A 21,470-nucleotide genomic window follows, 5' to 3' on the forward strand; every position below is an offset into this window, starting at 1 on the left:
AATCAAACTCAAACAAAAATTTAGAAACATCCTAACATGACTTAAATCTTTGACCCTGAAAACCCGAAACACAAACCGATCAGAACCAAACCCGTATGGGTGCCCGAAATCCCATCCCTATTCATTATTATATATCGTATATTGTCATCATATAATTAATCGTATTTTATGCGTACCATCATATAAGTAATCATATAATTAATAGTATTTTATATGTACCATCATATAAATAATTACATATATTATATTTTTAAAACTTAATATGAAATATAAAAACCATAATTTGAGTTGGTATTTCAAATTGGGCTTTGTATTGTATTTTTATTATATATATTGACAACATTTTTTTATAATGGCTATTGAAAAATAGTTTAGTAAAAATCTATTTTTTAATATATGTATTATTTTTTAATCAATTTTTGATATAAATTAACTTTAAATTATTATTTTAATTTGAAATATGTGTATAAAGTTTAAATTTTGTTTTATGGTTAGTTTAGAAAAGAAAAAGTTTTAGACAATTAGATTGACCCGTTTTCGTATATTTTAAATCTGGCCCAGATAGATAGTTTCTTATAATATGATTGACTTTTAATTTTTCTTAAAAATATAGGCCCATTACTTTTTTTTTTCTTAATACTACTATTCTTGTTTCCAAACAAAATTAAATTTTTTTTTTAAAAGACTATAATTCATGTTTCCAAACACTCCAAATTTTTTTAATAATCATATTCAAATCTCCAAACACTCCAATTTTGTACTTGAGTTTTAATAAGATAGATATACCAAATGTGAAGAGGGAAGAGAGTGGTAAATCACAACCATACAAACGAATGACAAAGCTATCCAGAATCTCATCTTCTTTGCCTCCAGCTCAGCAATTCTCTTTCCTATATTACTAATCTCTTGCTCCAACATTGCTTTCTGTCCTCACTTTTTCTGCTGAACGTTATACACAACTTCTCTCTGGTTGCCATGGCTTCGGCTACTTTCTCTGTCGCCAAACCATCTCTTCAGGTTTTGTCTCATCGTCCTTCCTCATAATCGAATGTTTTATCATCATCATCTAATATTCTCATGTCTTTGCTTTACAGGGCTTCTCTGAGTTCTCAGGACTACGAAACTCCTCTGCTCTTCCCTTCGGAAAGAAGTCTTCCTCCGATGAGTTTGTTTCCTTTGTCAGTTTCCAGACTTCTGCAGTGAGTTCCTTTCCTTTCTATTGCTTCTGTGTTATATATCTTATCAAGAACAAGCGTGCATGCCATGATCAGCCATTACTGCATTTTATTAAACCATACACTTTGTTTTTTGTTTATGTGTTGTAGATGGGAAGCAATGGTGGATACAGGAAAGGAGTGACCGAGGCCAAGCTAAAGGTAGCCATCAATGGATTCGGTAGGATCGGCAGGAACTTCTTGAGATGCTGGCATGGTCGTAAAGACTCTCCTCTTGATGTCATTGCCATCAACGACACTGGTGGTGTCAAACAAGCATCCCATCTCCTCAAATACGACTCAACCCTTGGAATCTTCGATGCTGATGTCAAGCCTTCAGGAGACTCTGCTCTCTCCGTTGATGGAAAGATCATCAAGATCGTATCTGATCGTAACCCATCTAATCTCCCCTGGGGGTAAAGTTAAAACACACACACACGCTTAAAGATTGTATCATTCTTTCAAACTGATCTTAAAATTTTGTGATGGTGTTTCAGGGAACTAGGTATTGACCTTGTGATCGAAGGAACCGGAGTGTTTGTGGACAGAGAAGGTGCTGGAAAGCACATTCAAGCTGGAGCCAAGAAGGTTCTTATTACTGCACCTGGAAAAGGAGATATCCCAACGTATGTTTGTGGTGTCAACGCTGAACTTTACAGCCATGAAGACACAATCATCAGCAATGCTTCTTGTACTACTAACTGCCTCGCTCCATTCGTCAAGGTTCTTGACCAGAAATTCGGTAAGCATCTCATACAACCAGTATATTGTAGTGTGAACTTAGGCCTGAGAATATAAACCGAGAATTGAAAACCGAACCGGAACCGAAGTGAACCAGAAAAATATATCTGAAACCGAACCTAAGTTCACAAATAACCGAGTGGTTCGTATATTTCTGGAACCGAAACCAAACCCAAACCGAACTAAAACCCAAATTTTATCGGATACTAGCCGCTTCCTATAATTTTCCCCGAACGAGAGAACCGAAAGAGCCAAAACCGAACCAAAAGCTTATATGAACTCATGAGTCACTTTTAGATGTGTAAAAATGCTGATCATTGTTGTGATGTGTTTAACATGGTAGGGATCATCAAGGGCACAATGACAACCACTCACTCATACACTGGTGACCAGAGGCTTCTAGATGCAAGCCACCGTGATCTAAGGAGAGCAAGAGCAGCTGCTTTAAACATCGTTCCAACATCAACAGGAGCAGCCAAGGCCGTGGCCCTCGTGCTCCCTAACCTCAAAGGAAAGCTCAACGGCATCGCATTGCGTGTGCCAACTCCCAACGTCTCAGTGGTTGACTTAGTTGTGCAAGTCTCCAAGAAGACTTTTGCTGAGGAAGTCAACGCTGCTTTCAGGGATGCAGCTGCGAACGAGCTTAAAGGTATACTCGATGTCTGCGATGAGCCTCTTGTCTCTGTTGACTTCAGGTGCTCTGATGTGTCTTCAACCATTGATTCTTCTCTCACAATGGTTATGGGAGATGATATGGTTAAAGTGATTGCTTGGTATGATAATGAATGGGGCTACTCTCAGAGAGTTGTTGATTTGGCTGACATTGTTGCCAATAACTGGAAGTGAAGATGACTCAACTTTTGATGTCTGCTTCATTTTTCTATTATATTATTCGGAATGTAGAATTGTAGTTCCCGAGTTTATGTATTTGTGATCTACAATTTTATAGTAATAAACTTTATTCAAACATGTTACATCCCTTTGGTTAAGTTCATAACACTGCAACACTTTTTAGATTACATAATAGAATCAGATAAAAGATGAAGAAGATCCATTAATCTGAGGAAGATCTTCATTATAATCACTGAGAAGAGAAAGGGGCATGCCGCTCAAAAGGAAGTCATACTCAAAGCAATGAGCTTCATCGGTGAGAACAGAGCCAAGCTTCATCTTTTCTGCATTGCCATCTTCCTCTGTTTTGTCCTGACGACTAAATAAACTGCTTGACATATCATTAGGCAAAGAAGGTAATGAAATCTCTTTGCTTTTACCAACATGATCATCATCATCATAACAATGTGAGAAACTGTTAGTGAGATTAGAAGAAAGAAAATGGTTGTTTTCTTGCTGAAAACAGAAACTAGAAGATCCCAAACTCATATTAGGTTCCAAAGAGGCAACAGGGTTAGCAAAAAAAGCTTTGTCTGATGATGACTGTAAGAACTGTTGTGGTTGTGGTTGTAAAGAGATGTTATCAGTGTAGAAGAAGTTGGTTTTGGCTAGAGAGCCACTGATGGAACGAGCAGCAACATCATAAGCCAAAGCAGCTTCTTCAGCTGTATTAAACGTTCCAAGCCAATGTCTCTCTTTTGTGAAAGGGTTTCTGATTTCAGCTGCATATCTTCCCCATGGACGCCTCCTTACTCCAAGGTACTTCACTTCTTGTGACTTCTTCTCTTGTTTGCTTTTGCCCATGTTTCTTGATTTCAACATGCTTCTCTCTACAAGTCTCTTTTGGCTTGCTATTATCTATATATAGAGAGAGGAGAGCAAAAGATTGTGTGAACTTGATTGATGCCTTTTTGGCTTTTGGCATTAAGTTGAAGGAATTGGTTGGGAGTTACAAGAATTTAACCTCAGTCTTACTTCTCCTTGTAAACTGTGACTGTGTCAGTATGAACAAGAAAGTGGTTCAATTTTTCTCCATTCTTGTCCTTTTGGTTACTATTTTCCACACATTATCTCTGAGATTATTCATCTTGAGTCATTACATTACTTTACACAACATTACGTACAAGGGAAAGAAAAAAAAAACAAGGCAATGAAGAATGTATGGAGCCAAAGACAAGTTGTGACAAGGACATTGTCATTTAGTTTTAAGACAAAAACTGCACAAATATCAAGAAACCTAACTAAACTTTCAATGGGAGAACATGTGACACATGCTTAGGGATTTGGATTTTTAAGGGTCTAAATTCAATCTTTAAGCATTGGTCTGTGTGTGATTAGTTATGTTTTCTTTGGTGTCACTTTGTCTTCTTTCATTTGGTGTCCAAATTGCATATGAAGACAAGTCTATCGTTATCAAAGTTCAAACAGACAAAGATATCAAAGTTCAAGACAATATTATTGATATATTATATCTATCACATGTGTTTGAAGTCATTTTGCATCTCATGTTTCAAGTTGTTCACATTGGTAGATGAAGCTTTTCATTGAATCCAAAAGCCAGGAGAAACAAATGAAAAACTAGAAAATAGTACCAATGATCTCTATGACACTCCTTTGCATCCACCATAACATTCTTCCTCCACATACTACATTTGCCTCTAAATTCCCCAACTCCTTAATTAACCTCCTGAAACAAATGACCAAACAAAACACATCTTATAATCTAACAAAAATAAAAACCTTGGGAATACAAGATTATGGCGATTAGGAGATGAAAGCATAAGAGCTTGAAGCTTGTTTACAACGTCAACACTTGTTTCTTCTTCAGTTTCCTCTCATCTTTGGTCAGCCTATACGGAATGCATCTGTTCAAAAGTGTAGCCAACACTAACCAATCAACGATTTTTGCTTTTTCTGATTTTAGTTTTTCTTTTGTATTTATGAGAATTAAAAATATATCTCTACCACCATAAATTGTTTTAGAGTTCACATAAATTGTTTTAGAGTTTATTAATTGTGTCGGATAATTTTTTTTTTTTTTGGTAATCTGTGTCAGATAATTACGTTTGTTTATTTATTTAATCTGAAATCCATTATTAAATTGATGAAACTAATACATATCATCATCATCATCATCATCATCAATTAAAAAAAACTTGAAATTAAATTGATATGATATATCATGTTTGTTGCAATTGATGATAATACGTTTCATATTCGTACTAATCCTGCTCTGATTGGTCGTCACCATCTGTTTCCACTGACTCATGAAGCTGCGGAGAGATGACTGCAGCATATGCAAAATGCTATGGACGAGTCGACCGAGAACCACTTCACAAGAGACACAGGTAAATCATATTTCTACTCCTTCTCTACATTTTATCTTAAATAAAACAATGTTTAATTTTTGTTTACAAAAAAAAAAACAATGTTTAATTTTTTTTAAGACCCCCTAAATAAGATACTTGCATTAGAGGATAATTTAGAAGTTTCTTAAATTAAGTGTTTAACACCCATTTATTACTTAAAAAATTGATTAAGAGTCCCATTAGGGGTGCTAGGGTTAATGGTGCTCTAAGGGCATAACTATAGTTACCAAATAACCCCTACTGGCTTTAATTATATATATGTGTCCCATACTTTGTTGCACTTGTTAGATTTTGCGGCGTAAGTGTGTATGCAAAAGAGATGCAATTCATTGATAGCAGAGATGAAGAAGTCAACGGTGAGAGGGATTGCATGCATCATCATAACGAGAAGCGAGCTACAGCCCCATCATCACTACCAAACGATGTCGTGGAAGAAATCTTCATAAGACTTCCCGTGAAAACCCTAATCCGGTTCAAGTCTCTCTCAAAACAGTGGAACTTGAGGATCAAGTCTCACAGTTTCGCAGAAAAACACTTGAAGATGGCCAGTTCATACCAAGTGAATCATCCTAGTCTCATGCTTTTTTTCCCCAGCCCAATCACTAGCACAGAGATTGAGTTTCATCCATTCTGCTTAGAAGGTCGTCGTCCTCTATCCCACACTCAACTCAGTTTCCCTTTAGGGTTCCTTGGATGGATCCACTATTCCAGAAGCTGTGACGGTCTTTTCTGCATACAGTCCTCAAAATCTATTTGTGTAGTTAATCCAGCTACTCGTTGGTTCAGATATCTTCCTCTGTCTGGGTATCAGATTTTGAATCCCACCTACCTTCCGGCGAACCTAATCACTGCTGCAGCATTCGTGAAGGCCGCTGATTACAAATTAGTGTGGTTGTATAATTCTTTTCCATTCCCTCCAAACGGAGTCACCACTTGTGAGGTTTTCGATTTTAGGGCAAACGCTTGGAGATACTTGACATGTACGCCAAGTTACCGCATTTATGGCTGCATTTATTGTGAGCCAGAGTCTGCCAACGGGTCAGTTTATTGGTTCACGGAACGAAATAACAACTACAAAATGGACGTAATAGCTTTCGATATCCATACTGAAAAATTTCGGTTGCTGCCTAAGATTCATTCGAGTTCAGATCCTGATCTTAACGACCATCGTAGCATGTGCACTCTGGATGATCGTTTGTGTATATTGATAACCACCAGTATACTAGACAAGGAGTTTTGGAGATTAAAGTCATCAGAAGACATGTGGGAGAAGATTTATACGATTAATTTTCTTTCTACTCCACTCTCTTGGATTGGCAGTGAGTCTTATTGGAGACCGGTGACAATGTGGAAGAAGAAGAAGATGTTGCTCTCACATCCATGTTCAGGGAATCTGGTAATATACAATCTCCAAACAGGATCTGTCCGTATAATCCATTCACATACACTTTGTATGCCATATTTTGAGAGTCTGATCTCTCATATATAGAATGCTTTTGATCGATTTTAAGCATATTTGGAAGTATGTAATAATCAGAAACCTTTCTTTATGTTTTATTGATTATGAGTTTTGTTTCTTATGATTTTCCATTATGTTTGCATTTAACTAGAACTGAGACAGTGTTTATTTGAAACATCAAAGTCTAAGACCAAGCTCAAACATTTTCAGAGAATATGAATTCTTTTCAGTTTTCAAAGACCATCAAGTTTACAAGTTATGTACATAAAACATATATTACTCAAAGCTATAATTAAACAATTATAATCTGAAATACATGCATGCATGATTAAAATCGATGAAACTAAGTAAGAAAGTTGCATTGTGAGTGGCTTAATCAAGGCTTTGCATGTTCGCAGTGAGAATCAGCTGGCTGACGTCTTCACGAAGCCATTGTTTCCTGGTTTATTTCATTCTTTGATTGGCAAGATGTCTCTACCTTCTTTATACTCGTCATCTTGAGGGAGATATTAACATACATGATTCAGTTCGGGTTGATATAAACTGGTTATAAAATTTATTAGATTTTGGTTTATTGTAAACCGGATGACCGTTGTTATATAAAGCAACTTGTAGCAGAAAGATCTAATAACAAGAATCATTTTCCATTTCGAGCTTCTTTTTTCTTCGTTGACCTTGAACTCAACTAATAATATCCAAGAAAACATCCATCCTCTTGAGGAAATCCGAACCACTCTCTTTGCATCTAAAGGATCCAGCACACTCACACTGCTCCGTCAGATGAGCTGCTTTCACCTGATTGCACCTAATGCACAATAGATCCTGAATCTGGTACATTTTCTCACTCTGTCTCACGATCTGGACAAGCCTATTCTCCATCTGCTCTCTGTCATATATCTTCCCACATTGTGAATCCGGACATGACCATTGTTTCTCTGTTAAGAGAGCTGAGTCGCTGCGTATATGGAGGTCTCTGTAGTCATCACAGTTGCTGCAACAAGAAAAAAAAACAAAAAAAATTTAACACTAGCCGCATCAAAGCTGTAGTCTACTTGGTTACTCCTGGTCAGGTAATACCTGCAACTGCAAGCCACGTTAGGTAAGATGAAGGATGGCCCATGATAAAAAAACTCGGCTTCAGCAGCACATTCTTTTACATTTATGTACTTCAACAGATTCTTTCTCATTACCTACACAGAAAAAAACCCAGTTAAGAACCAGAAGTTTAGGTTGGAATGGTGAATGAAATCAGATACATAAGAGGACCATATGGTTATCAAACTGAACCAGAATCAGGTAAAGATGAGTAGTATATATACCAGAACATCTTGCTGAACGTTTTGGTCGAGAGCCATAACAGCAGCAGAGATCATTTGTATTAATTCCAACGAGTAATCTCCTTTGGGAGCTTGACCAGAAACCCGAGATGCATCTGACACGTTTATCTCCTTCGTATGTGACATGATATCACCAACCTTTTTAAATAGCATGCTTGTGAAACTGGATCGTGTCTTCATAAATGAAAAAAAAAGAGGCAAATGGTTTGAGAGAATGAAACATATATCACGCTAACTGGCTTTTAAGACTTAACCTGTTCCCTAAGATGTTCTATTATCTCTGCCTCTAAACTCTCTCAACTGTCCCTTTTCTTCTTCGGATTCAAAAAAAAGAAATGTCCCTTTTCTTCTCTAATGCGAATTTTCAGGGGTCAAATAAAAACTTGGATACCAGTGTAGTTAGACTACAATGTTGAAGAAATGGTATGTATCGGTGAGAGAAAAAAAAATACTAGGAAAAAGGTGAGATCAAGAACTTATGAAGGAAGATAGATACAAGAGGAAGTAAAGCCTGGTCCATGAAAGGCATCCAGGTAACAACATGACAAAAGGTTTTAACAACTGTGTAACCTCTCTCCTCTTCCACAAGTTTCAGAAACTCATCGGAATCTATAAGACTCCGGCCAAAATAAAATTACAGTCGCAATGTCTCTCGAGTGCCACCTTCATATTTATTTATTTTATTTCGAAAAAATCAAAATAAATCACGAATAATAAAATGGAATATTTATATATAACATAAACAAATATAACAGATGGAGTGTGAGATGTAGAAGAAGCATCAAGCCATCTCTCATCAATTTGTTAACCAAGGTTGATCGTGAAGGAGACATAAGGATGTGTCTCGGAGTCACCAGCTAAACCAGCCATGGCTCCTCCAGCTCCTGCATCCTCCTCGCTTTTCCAGTATAAACTGCATTGTTTTTTTCATACAATCAGACTCGCAATACTCAAATCAAAATCTCATCAAACTATTTACATATAGGGATGATTAACCCTTAGATCCTGTGGACAAACGATCTTTCAAAGTTAAGGTTTCACTTTCATAACCAAATACAAGTACTTGGTTCTTTGTTTTTCTATCCTCAAAGTTCTACAAGTTCTATGTTACAAAGATCATAACTATGGAGTTTAACCCTAACCAGTTTCTATGTATCTTATGCCTAGAGCGATACAAAGACAGAGACTTATAACACACCTGTTGGTAGAATCGCACAAGCGTTCAAGAATGGAGCGTACTTTCTTCTCGCTTTTAACAGCCGGAGATAAGACACATGCCTGGAAAATAAGTCATGAAAAGAGAAATTCGTTTGATCAGGGAGTTAGAGGGATCCTCTGTAAAAGCATAGGTAAGGTTGGAGTTTTATATTACCAAGAACGCCGGAGGTAAACCATATCTCATTATGCTCTCAGCGAATATACGCACAGCACAGAAATGCATCCATGAGCTGAAAACCTACACATATAGACCGATGATCAGATGGGTGTTAGATTTCTACGATGATATTATAAGAGCAATCTGTAAATACCTCTCCATAACTGGTGTAGCACCACTGCAAAAGAGAGCTTCTCAAACTCTCCTGGTCCTGAACCAGCTTTTCTAGCTCTTGTTTACGAGTCTCTTGTGCTTCAACGCTATGTTCAAAATCACGAACCTAAAAGAAAACGGTGTACAACATATGATGAGCAAAGCTTTGAGAATCAACCAAATGTCTTAACTTTCACAGTGAATAAAGGCAGTTCTAAGGAATATCACTACTACTAATATAGTTTCTAAGAAAGCTCTAGAGGTGATATCAGAATCTTGAACAGCATACTCACTTGGAACCCTTTCTCACGTGCATTTGTCCTGAAATTGTCTGCAACACGAGTAAAGAGAGTGACGGTGTAAAGAGCATACTCATTATCCTCAAACAATTTCTTCGAAGACCTAGGAACCTGGAAAGAATAAGAGTGAACTGATTAAAATCCCTGTGACAAAAATAATAAGTGTTATATTTGGTCCATAAACTCAACAAATCATCAATTTACCACAAAGTCGGTCAATGTCTCATAACATGCTAGCCAGTCTTTTTGGGAATACTTTGGAACAACTGCAAGGAGAGTTTCGAGATGTTCTGATGCGACAATATCTTCTGGCTTAACCAAGCTTGAGAGGTCGCGAACAGCTAAGCTGTAACAAAAGAAATTGGAGGAAGATCAGCCACATTGCTACAAAATATATAAAACATCTAAGCAGATAACAACCAACAGCATTAATCTGGAAAATCACTTGGTATTATGCTAAACCCTTCACATTGTCGAACATGTTTCAAACAAAACTTAGATCGTAGAGACAACAAATTGATTTTTTTTTGTAGAAAGGACGAGTTCCAAATTGTTCTTATAGTATAAAACAAGAGAAAGAAAACAAAAAGCTTACCTTCCACTTTGCTTTCGATTAATAGCATTGAGTTGACCGCGGACATTATTATATTCAGCAACACGAACCTAAACAATATGTGCAATCAGAGTCGTTAACACCAATCATTCGAACCACAGGAATCCACTTGACCACCACCAAAAGAAGTATATAATCAAAAACTAAAACTACCAACTACTCTTCACAAAGAAACTAGTATTGTGTAGACTATTACACCAACGGAACCATTCGGCGTGAAGGTTTAACAGCGTGAATACCTTGAGATCATCCTCAATCTTGGCAACCTGAGACTGAATATTCTCAACAACCTCCTTCAAAGGTGACATCGTTGGGTACTTAGCTTCATCCCATACAAACCTTGACACCAATCAAAAAAAAAAGTTTCCTTCTTTACATCACCAGTCACCACTAAATCACCAATAAACTCTTTGTGAATATAAAAAAAAAAACAGATACCTTGTGAGATAAGAATCAACGGGAACTCCATCAACAGTAAGAGCGTTGCTCTCCACACCAGAGATCCTCTCCAATTCCTCGATCTGTCTCCTGATCTTCTGCGAAACTCCTTCCACAAAGCTGTTTGACTGCACGCATCTCATCCAAAAATCATCAATTCAAATAAAAACGCGAAAGATCAAAATTTGTGATCAAGATGAGTTACCTTGAGCAGATCATCGCCGAGGGCGAGCAGAGAATCTAACGTTCCAACTCGAAGGTTAGGAATGTTGAACTGCGAAAATGAAAACAGCAATCCGAGAAGTTAGATCACAAACACGAGACTAGTTGAAAGATGATCTGCTAATTTCAATCGAAATCGAGCAGAATCTGAGTACCCGATAAACTGGAGTGTCGAAGGAATGCTTGGAGATCTGCTCCTGGAGACGATTCCATAACGTGGAGGAAGAGTCCTTCACTGGTAGAGACACCACCCAATACCTCGAAGTCATTGTTTCTCAATCTCTCTTCTCCGATGGATCTGTACTTCTTCAATCATAATGGATAACCGGTTCGAATTATATACTCACAAGTAGAAAACCAAACCGGTAAGATATTAGCATTACGCCGGTTTAGTATCTCCCCGGCACGTTCTCCACCTGGCACAACAGAAACTGGGCTAATGGGCTAATGGGCCGAATCGAGAAACCCTACAAAGCCCTAACTAACTCTGAATCTTCCTCGAAGCAACCGCAAGTCTCTGTGTAGCGCGAGGAAGACGATCGATTCATCTATGGCGGACGTTGAGAATCAACAGGACTCTTCGTTTCCAGCGAAGAGGAAATCGGATCTCTGTTGCCAGGAGCAGGATAATGTGGCGAACAAGGCTCAGAAGCTTAATCCTTCGTCGAGTTCTGCTGATTCTGAGTCAAAAGATGAGAACGGCGTGCCCGGCGATCGTACAGATGAAGAGAAGCAAGAAGATGGAGTTGGAGATGAAGAAGAGGAAGATGAGGATGAGGAGGATGATTCGATTGAAGTTGAGATCGACAGGAAAGGTAAAGGCATATCGAGAGAGGACAAAGGAAAAGGAAAATTGATCGAAGTTGATGAAAGTGACGATAGCGATGATGATGACGACGACGACGAGGATGGTGATGAGTACGACGAAAGCGATTTGTCTGACGATCCATTGGCGGAGGTGGATTTGGATAACATCCTTCCGTCGAGGACTAGGAGACGGTCGATCCAGCCTGGAGTCTACATCTCCAATGACCGTAGCGGAAACCACGAGGATGATGATGATGATAGTAGTGACGATAGCGATGCTTAAACCTCCCTCCTTAGCTATAATGAAGGTTAGTGTCAAGAAATCAAGATGTAGTTTCCTTTGATTCTTAAGAGAGTTTGTGTTACGTTCAGTGATTGTTGGTTATAATCTAAATGTTTCCAACGCTTGGACCAAAGTGAGCCAATATATATCTATCATGTCATTGCAATTTCAACTCATTGTGTGCCTATGTGAGAGGCTAAAGTTCGTTGCTTTGTATGCTTGTGACTTTACATTGGAGAAGATTAGTATTGAGTCAGGATTTTGAAGTTAAGGTTTGTGATGTGTAGTACGGTGACAAGGGTTTACTCTAGTGGAGGTCGTGAATGATCCTTGTTTTAAGCTGCGTAGATGAACCTTTTTTTTTTGAGAAATGAGATTAGACTTAATGATCAGTGACATCATGCATTGAAGTAAACATTCTTGAATTAGATAGTGTTGCAGCGTATAAGTAAGTCTTTGAATAAACTAGCTGGTGTTCTCGTGTTCCTTTTGGTTGAGTGCAATGCAACCCAAGTCAGTGAGCAAGCTAAACTAGTTGAAGAAAATGACATTATATTGGCAATGCTCTTCTTTTGATGCCGATGGTGAGTAAAGATGCAAACTTTTATTTCTCATACTAGTCCTTATGTATTTAACCGTAGTGAAGGGACTAAGTACAACTCATTGGATTATAAGTTTATAAGGGGATGGATGATAAAGGTGTTCTGTGATTGGTATGTAGTCATGTAGAGCTGTCTTAGTTGTGATTCTTTTTAACTTGTGAGAGTCTTTTGTGACTGCTTCTCTATCACTTTACTTTTGTAAGCTAAAGCTACTCAACTAAATCTATGTTTGTCGCAGCGAATATATCTGAAAGGTTAAGATGTTCTCCATAGATTCGTATAGTTCAAATATATGAGTTACAGATTTTTTTTGTCAGGAGAATATCATCATCTCTTATGTTTTTTGATGCCACTAATAAAAAAACAAAGAACTGGACCACTAGGGAGTGACAATGAGAACTGAAAAGGGTTCCTTTCCGAATCTCATATTGAAGATTCATACATATTTATTTAAGCCGATGTGTATATGATATGATATGTGTGGTTGGTATGGTGGTGAAATGCGTGTAATGTTGTTTGTATGTGTATGAATAATTGAGACATGCGTCATCATGAGTCTCTGCTTTTTTGGGCCTTTGAATTTAGCCTTCGGCTTCATAGGATAAAAGGAGAAAGGAATCTCATGAACCAACAAAAAGCTGAGAAAATATAAATGAGATAAAGAGTTATTTTTTATAACTTTAAGATAAGATTTCTAGAAGAAGAAATTATTCAAAAGTTACTTAGAATATTATATCTGTATGTATGCAGGGTCTATATAGTCTGTATTTGTTGGAAAAAAAAACATGCATGTGATATGAACCAGAAAAAAAAAAAGATAAAATCTTAGGATTATAAAATCCGGAGGGTGAGGTGTATGTCACATCCACATCCGAAATTTACCTGATAATTTACCCGCATTAACTAAGGTGAAATGGAGGTTGGTTGAACAGCAAAATCCAATAATATAAGCATTATCTGAGTCAACTAAAACCACTTATAGCTGGTGAAATTTTGGGTCGATGGTGAAAATGGAGATGATTGCTAAAAAGTGATGAGATAAAGAGAGAGATGTGGCCTTCACATGGCAGCCATTGTAGCATATGATGGGTCAAGAGAGGTGAAATCATCACTCGTCCCCCTTTCTATACAGTAAATACAAGAGTTTTTTGGCGATAAAATTTAACCTTCCTATCAAATTTTGAGAAAATCTGATAAATCCTGAAACTATCTATCATGAGTAATACCTCAGAGGATAACAATCAAGAATGTCAAGCGTAGAGAAATATGTACATGAGATTAACAGAATAAGTAACTGGTTTCACTTGCTAATAAGCTAGCGATATAATGAATAAGTCTTGTTTTCACATAAGACATCCAATGAGGAAATTCTCTGAGGATTATGACGGGTAATTACTTTGATATTATGTGATTATAGACGATTACTTACCAATAATTAATACACATAAGTTATCATCAATGTTGAACATTAGCTAAGCAAAGATAAATGGTTCTCAGCTTTCAAACCAGTAATCATGATTTGTGTTCTCTTCGTTATTACCCCTATCTCTTCATGTAATAATTTGCAAGTGGGTCTATTATTGGGTTTGATTATGAAGCCTATGCCACTTTATATTTTGTTCCTTTTATATGTGTTTCTTAATGTTTGTTGTCTTGAGATTTTGTCTATATCTTCTGGAATTATTTTTAAATGTTTTATATCTACCTAATAGAAACAAAACATAGCTAGGATCAATTTTCAGCTGAGAATAAAATACTAAACTGCTACTTAAATCTCTTATTAATTGAACATTAGATCACGATTTGATTTCAAAAGAGTTTTAAAAGATAGGAGTTTGATTAGTTTTTGGGATTTATTTGGTTAGAAAATGTAATATTAAGAAAATTATCGAAAATTTAATGACCTTAAAATCCCGCAAATCCATCAATGGTGTCATCGTCCAAAGACAAAATTCAGCCAGCCTTGCTTTTCATTTTCTTGTTTATCCCATAGATAATGAACTAATTTTTATTTGATTAAATATTAAGCTTGGACTTTATATGACTGATTATCTAATTTATAAGCTTACATACATGTGACGTGTCTAAATTCATATACTTGATGCAGTAGGAGTACTGTACGATTGATTTTATTAGTGTCCTAATTGCTGCACTTTCTAACAACCATTGAATCTTTTTTAATTAATCACTAATTAAACGAATATTTGATTGTTTGACAAAAAAAAACGAATATTGATTAATGGAATAGTATTATGTTTTACGTGGCAATAACGTAATAATATGAAAAAGTTAAGGGCTTTTGAAAAACATGTCCCTTGTTCTGACACTAAGACATCACTTCACCCTTTCTCTTTCGCGAAAGGCCTTGTTAATAACCAGTGGTGTCAAACACAGACTAACTATTCAACGGTCAAGATTCCTTTCGTGGCTAATCCTTCGAACCAATCTCCACCGTTGGATCATCAAACCCTCTCTCAAAAGATTAAACCTAACCATAGTTAGTTTTTGGTCAGCTTGGTTCGCTTTTTTTTTTCCCTCTGTTTTATCTCTCCACAGAGAAAGAAAGAAAGAGAGAAAAAGAGAGAAGCTTTGCTTTGCTTGCGTGATCTCCTCTCTCTCTCTTCTCTTCTCTCTCTGATCATCTCATCATCATTGGATGAAGCAGTCCAGAGTTTATCTTTAGATTCGATTCATGATTCTCCTTCATTTTCAACGTTTTCCTCGTTGAGTTCCTCTGTTCCTCTTCTTCTTCCTCTTCTACATAAACATCTGAGCTCTCCTGATGACGTCTCCTTCTCCGTAGATCTAGCTTATCTATTCCCCTATAGATCTGAATCTAAAAGCTTCATCCTTTCTAGAGTCTAAAGATCTCTGTTTCTCAAAGCTCGGGACTTTACACGACTCTGTTTCCTACAGAGCACTCTGTTTTTAAACTGAAATTCAAAATCCACGAGCTTAGCTGGAAGTGTGTGGATCTCGAGCTCATGTTCTTGATCTAATTAAGAGAGGGGAGATGAATTACTTCCCAGACGAGGTGATAGAGCACATCTTCGACTTCATAGCTTCCCACAAAGACAGGAACTCGATCTCTCTCGTCAGCAAATCGTGGCACAAGATCGAGAGGTGTAGCAGGAAGAGAGTGTTCATCGGAAACTGCTACGCCATCAACCCGGAGAGGTTGATAGAGAGGTTCCCATCTCTCAGATCGTTGACTCTCAAAGGGAAGCCTCACTTCGCTGACTTCAACTTGGTTCCTCACGAATGGGGAGGCTTCGTTCACCCTTGGATCGTTGCGTTAGCCAAGGCACGCGTGGGGCTCGAGGAGCTTCGGTTGAAGAGGATGGTTGTCTCTGACGAAAGCCTCGAGCTTCTTTCGCGTTCCTTCTCGAGTTTCAAGTCTTTAGTGCTCGTTAGCTGTGAAGGGTTCACTACTGATGGCTTAGCCTCCGTTGCTGCTAACTGCAGGTAAGATCAGTGTCAACATTTCATCTCTTTAATTGAGTTTAACAATGTTAATGTGTTTGATGTTATTAGGCATCTTCGTGAGCTAGACTTGCAAGAGAATGAGATTGATGATCACAGAGGTCAATGGCTAAACTGTTTTCCCGAAAGCTCTACCGCTCTTACCTCGTTGAACTTCTCCTGTCTTAAAGGAGAAACCAATCTAGCTGCTCTAGAGAGACTCGTCGCGAGGTCACCAAACCTTGAGAGCTTGAAGGTGAACCGTGCGGTGCCTCTCGATGCGCTCACGAGGTTAATGAGCTGTGCTCCTCAGCTGGTGGATTTGGGAGTAGGGTCTTATGAGAATGAGCCGGATCAAGAGTCTTTTATGAAGCTCATGGCTGCTATTAAAAAATGTACCGAGTTGAGAAGCTTGTCGGGGTTCTCGGAGGTTGCTCCGCTTTGTCTCACAGCGTTTTACCCGATATGCCAAAACCTTACCTCCTTGAACCTCAGCTATGCGGCTGAGATCCAAGGGAACCACCTCATAAGGTTTATTCAGTTTTGTAAGAGACTTCAACGGTTATGGGTAAGTTTGAACTAATGAGTTCATTACATATAGTTAGGCATGTGGGTTCGGTTAGTTTAGTTCCGGTTATTAGGTTCGGTTTTCGATTAGTTTGGTTCAACATAAATCTTACTAAATTAACCCGAAATAAAGTTTGGTTTGGTATTTGATTAATTCGGTTTTTGAAAATCCTACCGAATTTTTTTATTTCAGTTAAATTTCGTTAAAATTTCGGATAATTTTGGTTAAATAGGGTTCGTTTTAGCTATTTTGGTTCGAAATTTGGTTAGTTCGGTTATGTTGTTTAGGGGTCTGGTATGGTTTGGATATAATTTTCTTTAAAAGAATAAAACCAAAGTAACCAAAAAACAATTTTTTAAAAAAATCTACCAAATCGAACCGAACTTCTAACCAAACTAACCGAAATTTTGGTTCGGTTTGGTTCAAAATCCGAGGCCTACATATAATGGTTATTTGTTGTTCCTACAGATATTGGATAGTATTGGAGACAAAGGACTTGAGGTTGTTGCTTCCACATGTAAAGAGTTACAAGAGCTGAGAGTCTTCCCCTCTGATTTACATGACGAAGAAGACAACGACACAGCTGTCACTGAGATCGGTCTAGTTGCAATCTCGGCAGGCTGCCCTAAACTCCACTCCATCCTCTACTTCTGCAAACAAATGACAAACGCAGCGCTCATAACCGTGGCGAAAAACTGTCCGAACTTCATCCGGTTCAGGCTATGCATCCTCGAGCCAAACAAACCAGACCACACCACATCTCAGTCACTAGACGAAGGCTTTGGCGCCATTGTGCAAGCCTGCAAGGGTCTAAGACGTCTCTCTGTCTCGGGTCTGTTAACTGACAAAGTCTTCCTCTACATCGGTATGTACGCTGAACAGCTGGAGATGCTTTCGATAGCTTTTGCTGGGGACACGGACAAAGGGATGCTGTATGTGTTGAATGGGTGTAAAAAGATGAGGAAGCTGGAGATAAGAGACAGTCCGTTTGGGAACGCTGCGCTTCTTGCTGATGTTGATAAGTACAGAACAATGCGATCCCTTTGGATGTCGTCTTGTGAAGTAACGCTCGGTGGATGCAAGAGGCTGGCGAGAAACGCGCCGTGGCTTAACGTGGAGATCATTAATGAGAATGAGAATAATGATGTGATGGAGAGGAATGAAGAAGATGAAAGGGAGAAGGTTGATAGGCTTTACCTTTACCGAACAGTGGTTGGGGCTAGAAAAGATGCACCGCCATGTGTTACGATTCTTTAGTCTCTCCCACGTGTTGGTTTTGTTTTGAAGCTTTGCATGTCGTTCGTTAGCTCTTGTACTTTCGTTTTCAGACAAGAACGGACTGTGTTTTGAAACTCCAAGCCTTTTTCTTTTAGTTGCATTGTACTTTGTTTCTGATCTCTGTTACAACTACAGAGTTTTTTTGTTTTTATTGAACTTGGGAATCTAAAGACAATTAGCTGTACAAAGATGTAGATATTCAAATAAATCTTATCAACAAAAGGTTTAAGTTTTATCAAATGTGTAGATATTTCATCAAAATTAAAAAGAAGATACACAAGAAACCTGTTTTTCGTCATAGAAGTTGTGGAATAGTCCACTCTCAAACATAAGCACTATCAGACAATGAAACATTAATAGTACATAAGACAAAGAGAGCTATAAGCATATGTCTTAGATTGAGCATATGATGTGACTGTAAATGGTGAAAACAAGAAAATAAGATAACAGTTAACGAGAGCACAAGAGAACTAATAAGCAGAAGGAACGATATGGTTAGGGTGAAATTTAGGTTAACAACATGAATACACCAACAGAAGATTTGGGCTACTTTAAGGCAATCACAACTCTTTTACTACATAAGGTTTTTGACTAGAGTGAACATTAGGCAGGTCTGAAGAGAGCCACTAGATTCGCTGGGAAGTGAAAGATCATGTCCAGAAGAGTGGTTATTGTGAATAATAGCTCTAAAATCATCAGTCATCCACAGATGCCAAGAACCTTCCTTAGAAGATCAAAAGAGTACTCAGAGACCTAAAACTAAGGAATCAACACGAAGTCAACTCTAGGTTGGCAAGGGAACAGTAAATGTCTAAATTCAACTCACTTATCCAAACATTAACTCAAGGAATCTGGTTCTGATCAGGATATCATTTGATCCTAATAATAGTTCCAAACATCAGAAACAGAAACACTGACTTGTTCAATGAACCAAAAAACATTAGTTAGTGATCCTTTAAACCCACAGACAAATAAGCTCCAAAGGTGTCACGGATCAATCAATCGCTCAGAAGAGAATCTAAAAAAAAAGCAATACATAAAATCTCAAACTCTCAATTATAGCTTCATTTACCCGACACAATGAGTTAACCAAGATTCAGTTAGGAGGGACGAACCAGCCACGGAGGAAAGAGGAGCAGCCAGAGTCAGAATCTTGGTAATGGTTATGATCGTGCTGGTAGTGATCTTTGACGATTCATTGAATTTTCAGCGCCACAAGAAGATTTATTTCAATCCAACGATGATGCTATCTCTCGAGAAGGACCAGAAAGCATATCTAGAAAGCTTTTGTCCAATTCACCACTCGATAGCATATCCATAACAATCTTTACGGTGGAAGCATCTGAAGAGAACCCACAACTCTTCATTTCTTCTATAAGTTTAGCTGATGTTGCTAAGTCACCACCTCGGAGATGAGCTCGGATTAGTGTGTTCCATGTACAACCATCTGGCTCATACCCATCTTGCTTCATTTTTGTAAACAATGCATCCGCTTCAGACAATGAGCTCCTCTTACATAATCCTGACAACATTATGTTGTATGACCGAAAATCACGCTTCACTCCTTTGAGAGAGAGGCTGCAGAATAGATCCCAAGCATCATCGACCTTATTTGCATTGCACATCCCGTGAATGATGATACTATATATACCAATGTCAAGATCCATCTTACTATTGTGCATTTTCTCAAGTATTTCCATGGCTTCCTCTACTTCTCCATTATCACACAACCCATCCAGCAAAATACCATAAGTCATAGTATTAGGATGAACACCTTCAGAAACCATCTCTTGGAAGAGTTCTTTGGCAACATTAAGTTTTCCAGATTGACAAAACCCTTGGATGAGAGTGCTATAAGTCACTGTATTGCCAACCACTCCTTTGACAGACATTTTGCGGAAAAGTCTCATACCTTCATCAACCAGTTTAGCCTTGCAGTAGCCGTTTATAAGGATACTATAAGTCACAATATCTGGATCACATCCCTTGCTAACCATCAGATCCAGCATCTCTCTGGCCTCATCTAAGCGCTTCTCCATGCACAACCCATATATCAAAGAATTATATGTAATGGTGTCAGGATCTGTGCCTCTTTTGATCATCTCGTTGTACAGATCTTGAGCCTCAGAAAGCTTTCCCACTTTCACAAAACTATCAATCAAAGAACTGAAAGTGATGGCGTTCGGGGTGATTTCCCTTCGAATCATATCCCTCAGCAACTGTGCACCATCATCCCATTTACCAACACTACAGAAGCCTCCTATGAGAGAGGTGTAGGTAAAGACATCTGCTTTGATCCCTTTGGTTTCCATTTCACTGAAAAAGCTGAGTGCATCGTCGAGGCTCCCATCTTTGCAAAGACTATCGATAATAATATTGTATGTGACTACATGAGGCTTGACTTTTCTATCTTCCATCTTTGTGAGTAGATCCAAGGCCAATGTAGTGTTCCCAGACTTACACATTCTGTTCAAGATTGGACCATAGGTAAACTGATCGGCTTGACATCCATTAGCCATCATTCGAGCTATTAAATCCACTGCTTCAGACACTCTATCTTTGAGACAAAGTCCATTGACAAGAGTGTTGAGGGTGATGAGATCTGGTACATGTTGGCTTAGGACCATACAATCAACTAACTCCACAGCGTCAAAGACTCTACCCTCGAGACATAAGCCATTGAGAAGGGTGTTATATGTGACTCTGTCGGGCTCATAACCAAGCTTCAACATCTTTCCCATCACAGAGAAAGCAAAACCGAGTTTCCGGAGACGGCAGAAGCAATTGATCATAATGTTGAGAGTGTAGATGTTATGTGCAACCCCATTCAATTCCGTCTGCTTGCAGAGATCCAACACGAGATCATACTGTTTTGTTTTGGCCATTGCAGTAAACAATCTGTTGAAATCTATGATTGTAGGAAGAGGACGAGACCGAAGCATGGACTGAAACAGAGCGACAGCATCATCCTTCTTGATACCAATAATCCCACTTCTCAGTCTCTCTTTGTAGGAAGAGCGATTTCTATCGCTACCACCAGAGAAGGTTCTTTCGCAGACGAAAGACAAGAGCTCGTATGGGGTTCTGTGGAATAGATAAGTTCTCAGGGTACCTGCTGTCTCCATGAATCTCAAAGCTTTGGCACTCCGTATCATCAACATCATCGTCTCTCAACCTGAATCGCTCATTTCCCCAGCTCAAGCACTCACACTGTCTGTATGTCTCTTCTAAACCCTCCAAACAGCCCAAGACACGAGCTTTCAGTGACAACGAACACAAAGCACAACTTTAATTGAGTTGGGTTTTGACTTGATGTTGATCTGTGTATTGGTCTATTATTATTACACAACTAAATCCAG

The 21,470-nt window shown here is 38.2% G+C and overlaps 7 protein-coding genes across 8 annotated transcripts; 4 read left to right on the forward strand and 3 right to left on the reverse strand.

The window, feature by feature from the left end:
- Positions 1-795: 795 nt before the first annotated feature.
- Positions 796-2,924, forward strand: LOC106400630 (glyceraldehyde-3-phosphate dehydrogenase GAPA2, chloroplastic-like). 2 transcript variants are annotated; one of them, XM_013840987.3, is made up of 5 exons: positions 796-1,017; positions 1,095-1,199; positions 1,326-1,630; positions 1,712-1,956; positions 2,299-2,924. In XM_013840987.3, exons 1-5 carry the CDS (start codon positions 976-978, stop codon positions 2,799-2,801), a joined length of 1,200 nt encoding a protein of 399 aa, XP_013696441.2. In that variant the 5' UTR covers positions 796-975; the 3' UTR covers positions 2,802-2,924. The 2 variants fall into 2 exon arrangements, with proteins under 2 accessions (XP_013696441.2, XP_013696442.2); XM_013840988.2 differs by lacking the exons at positions 796-1,017; positions 1,095-1,199 and having other exon boundaries at positions 1,429-1,634.
- LOC106400631 (ethylene-responsive transcription factor ERF088) lies at positions 2,688-3,940 on the reverse strand. Its single transcript, XM_013840989.3, has one exon. It carries the CDS (start codon positions 3,666-3,668, stop codon positions 2,985-2,987), a length of 684 nt encoding a protein of 227 aa, XP_013696443.1. The 5' UTR covers positions 3,669-3,940; the 3' UTR covers positions 2,688-2,984.
- A 196-nt stretch (positions 3,941-4,136) lies between these two features.
- Positions 4,137-6,888, forward strand: LOC106400629 (putative F-box protein At1g12855). The gene is made up of 2 exons (XM_022691487.2): positions 4,137-5,194; positions 5,504-6,888. Exons 1-2 carry the CDS (start codon positions 5,130-5,132, stop codon positions 6,702-6,704), a joined length of 1,266 nt encoding a protein of 421 aa, XP_022547208.2. The 5' UTR covers positions 4,137-5,129; the 3' UTR covers positions 6,705-6,888.
- Positions 6,889-8,516: 1,628 nt separating this feature from the next.
- On the reverse strand, positions 8,517-11,522 carry LOC106400627 (V-type proton ATPase subunit C-like). Its single transcript, XM_013840985.3, has 11 exons — positions 11,267-11,522; positions 11,095-11,163; positions 10,890-11,017; positions 10,691-10,790; positions 10,434-10,501; positions 10,043-10,184; positions 9,833-9,949; positions 9,541-9,666; positions 9,384-9,467; positions 9,210-9,289; positions 8,517-8,924 (listed from the first exon to the last, which is right to left on the reverse strand). The coding sequence occupies exons 1-11, from the start codon at positions 11,378-11,380 to the stop codon at positions 8,816-8,818; spliced, it is 1,137 nt and encodes a 378-aa protein (XP_013696439.1). The 5' UTR covers positions 11,381-11,522; the 3' UTR covers positions 8,517-8,815.
- A 73-nt stretch (positions 11,523-11,595) lies between these two features.
- Positions 11,596-12,373, forward strand: LOC106400626 (germ cell nuclear acidic protein-like). Its single transcript, XM_048741791.1, has 2 exons — positions 11,596-12,289; positions 12,321-12,373. Exon 1 carries the CDS (start codon positions 11,662-11,664, stop codon positions 12,199-12,201), a length of 540 nt encoding a protein of 179 aa, XP_048597748.1. The 5' UTR covers positions 11,596-11,661; the 3' UTR covers positions 12,202-12,289; positions 12,321-12,373.
- Positions 12,374-15,302: 2,929 nt separating this feature from the next.
- LOC106401406 (protein AUXIN SIGNALING F-BOX 3) lies at positions 15,303-18,205 on the forward strand. Its single transcript, XM_013841917.3, has 3 exons — positions 15,303-16,268; positions 16,338-16,833; positions 17,302-18,205. The coding sequence occupies exons 1-3, from the start codon at positions 15,817-15,819 to the stop codon at positions 18,088-18,090; spliced, it is 1,737 nt and encodes a 578-aa protein (XP_013697371.2). The 5' UTR covers positions 15,303-15,816; the 3' UTR covers positions 18,091-18,205.
- Positions 18,206-18,999: 794 nt separating this feature from the next.
- Positions 19,000-21,376, reverse strand: LOC106397756 (pentatricopeptide repeat-containing protein At1g12620-like). Its single transcript, XM_013838381.3, has one exon. The coding sequence runs from the start codon at positions 21,273-21,275 to the stop codon at positions 19,341-19,343; it is 1,935 nt and encodes a 644-aa protein (XP_013693835.2). The 5' UTR covers positions 21,276-21,376; the 3' UTR covers positions 19,000-19,340.
- Between the last annotated feature and the right edge of the window lie 94 nt (positions 21,377-21,470).

This window comes from Brassica napus, chromosome A9 (assembly GCF_020379485.1).
Source record: "Brassica napus cultivar Da-Ae chromosome A9, Da-Ae, whole genome shotgun sequence".
In the NCBI taxonomy this organism is placed as follows: domain Eukaryota; kingdom Viridiplantae; phylum Streptophyta; class Magnoliopsida; order Brassicales; family Brassicaceae; genus Brassica; species Brassica napus.

What these genes read in the sequence shown, in the direction of transcription:
- LOC106400630 (XM_013840987.3), top strand. Translation starts at nt 976, where the DNA reads ATGGCTTCGGCTACTTTCTCTGTCGCCAAACCATCTCTTCAG. An exon ending in TCAGTTTCCAGACTTCTGCA is followed by an intron (nt 1,200 to 1,325) that starts GTGAGTTCCTTT and finishes TATGTGTTGTAG; the next exon opens with ATGGGAAGCAATGGTGGATA. An exon ending in CCATCTAATCTCCCCTGGGG is followed by an intron (nt 1,631 to 1,711) that starts GTAAAGTTAAAA and finishes ATGGTGTTTCAG; the next exon opens with GGAACTAGGTATTGACCTTG.
- LOC106400631 (XM_013840989.3), bottom strand. Translation starts at nt 3,668, where the DNA reads ATGTTGAAATCAAGAAACATGGGCAAAAGCAAACAAGAGAAGAAGTCA.
- LOC106400629 (XM_022691487.2), top strand. Translation starts at nt 5,130, where the DNA reads ATGACTGCAGCATATGCAAAATGCTATGGACGAGTCGACCGAGAACCA. An exon ending in CCACTTCACAAGAGACACAG is followed by an intron (nt 5,195 to 5,503) that starts GTAAATCATATT and finishes TGCACTTGTTAG; the next exon opens with ATTTTGCGGCGTAAGTGTGT.
- LOC106400627 (XM_013840985.3), bottom strand. Translation starts at nt 11,380, where the DNA reads ATGACTTCGAGGTATTGGGTGGTGTCTCTACCAGTGAAGGACTCTTCC. An exon ending in TCGACACTCCAGTTTATCGG is followed by an intron (nt 11,164 to 11,266) that starts GTACTCAGATTC and finishes TCATTTTCGCAG; the next exon opens with TTCAACATTCCTAACCTTCG. An exon ending in GTTTACCTCCGGCGTTCTTG is followed by an intron (nt 9,290 to 9,383) that starts GTAATATAAAAC and finishes CTTATTTTCCAG; the next exon opens with GCATGTGTCTTATCTCCGGC.
- LOC106400626 (XM_048741791.1), top strand. Translation starts at nt 11,662, where the DNA reads ATGGCGGACGTTGAGAATCAACAGGACTCTTCGTTTCCAGCGAAGAGG.
- LOC106401406 (XM_013841917.3), top strand. Translation starts at nt 15,817, where the DNA reads ATGAATTACTTCCCAGACGAGGTGATAGAGCACATCTTCGACTTCATA. An exon ending in TCCGTTGCTGCTAACTGCAG is followed by an intron (nt 16,269 to 16,337) that starts GTAAGATCAGTG and finishes TGATGTTATTAG; the next exon opens with GCATCTTCGTGAGCTAGACT. An exon ending in AGAGACTTCAACGGTTATGG is followed by an intron (nt 16,834 to 17,301) that starts GTAAGTTTGAAC and finishes TTGTTCCTACAG; the next exon opens with ATATTGGATAGTATTGGAGA.
- LOC106397756 (XM_013838381.3), bottom strand. Translation starts at nt 21,275, where the DNA reads ATGATGTTGATGATACGGAGTGCCAAAGCTTTGAGATTCATGGAGACA.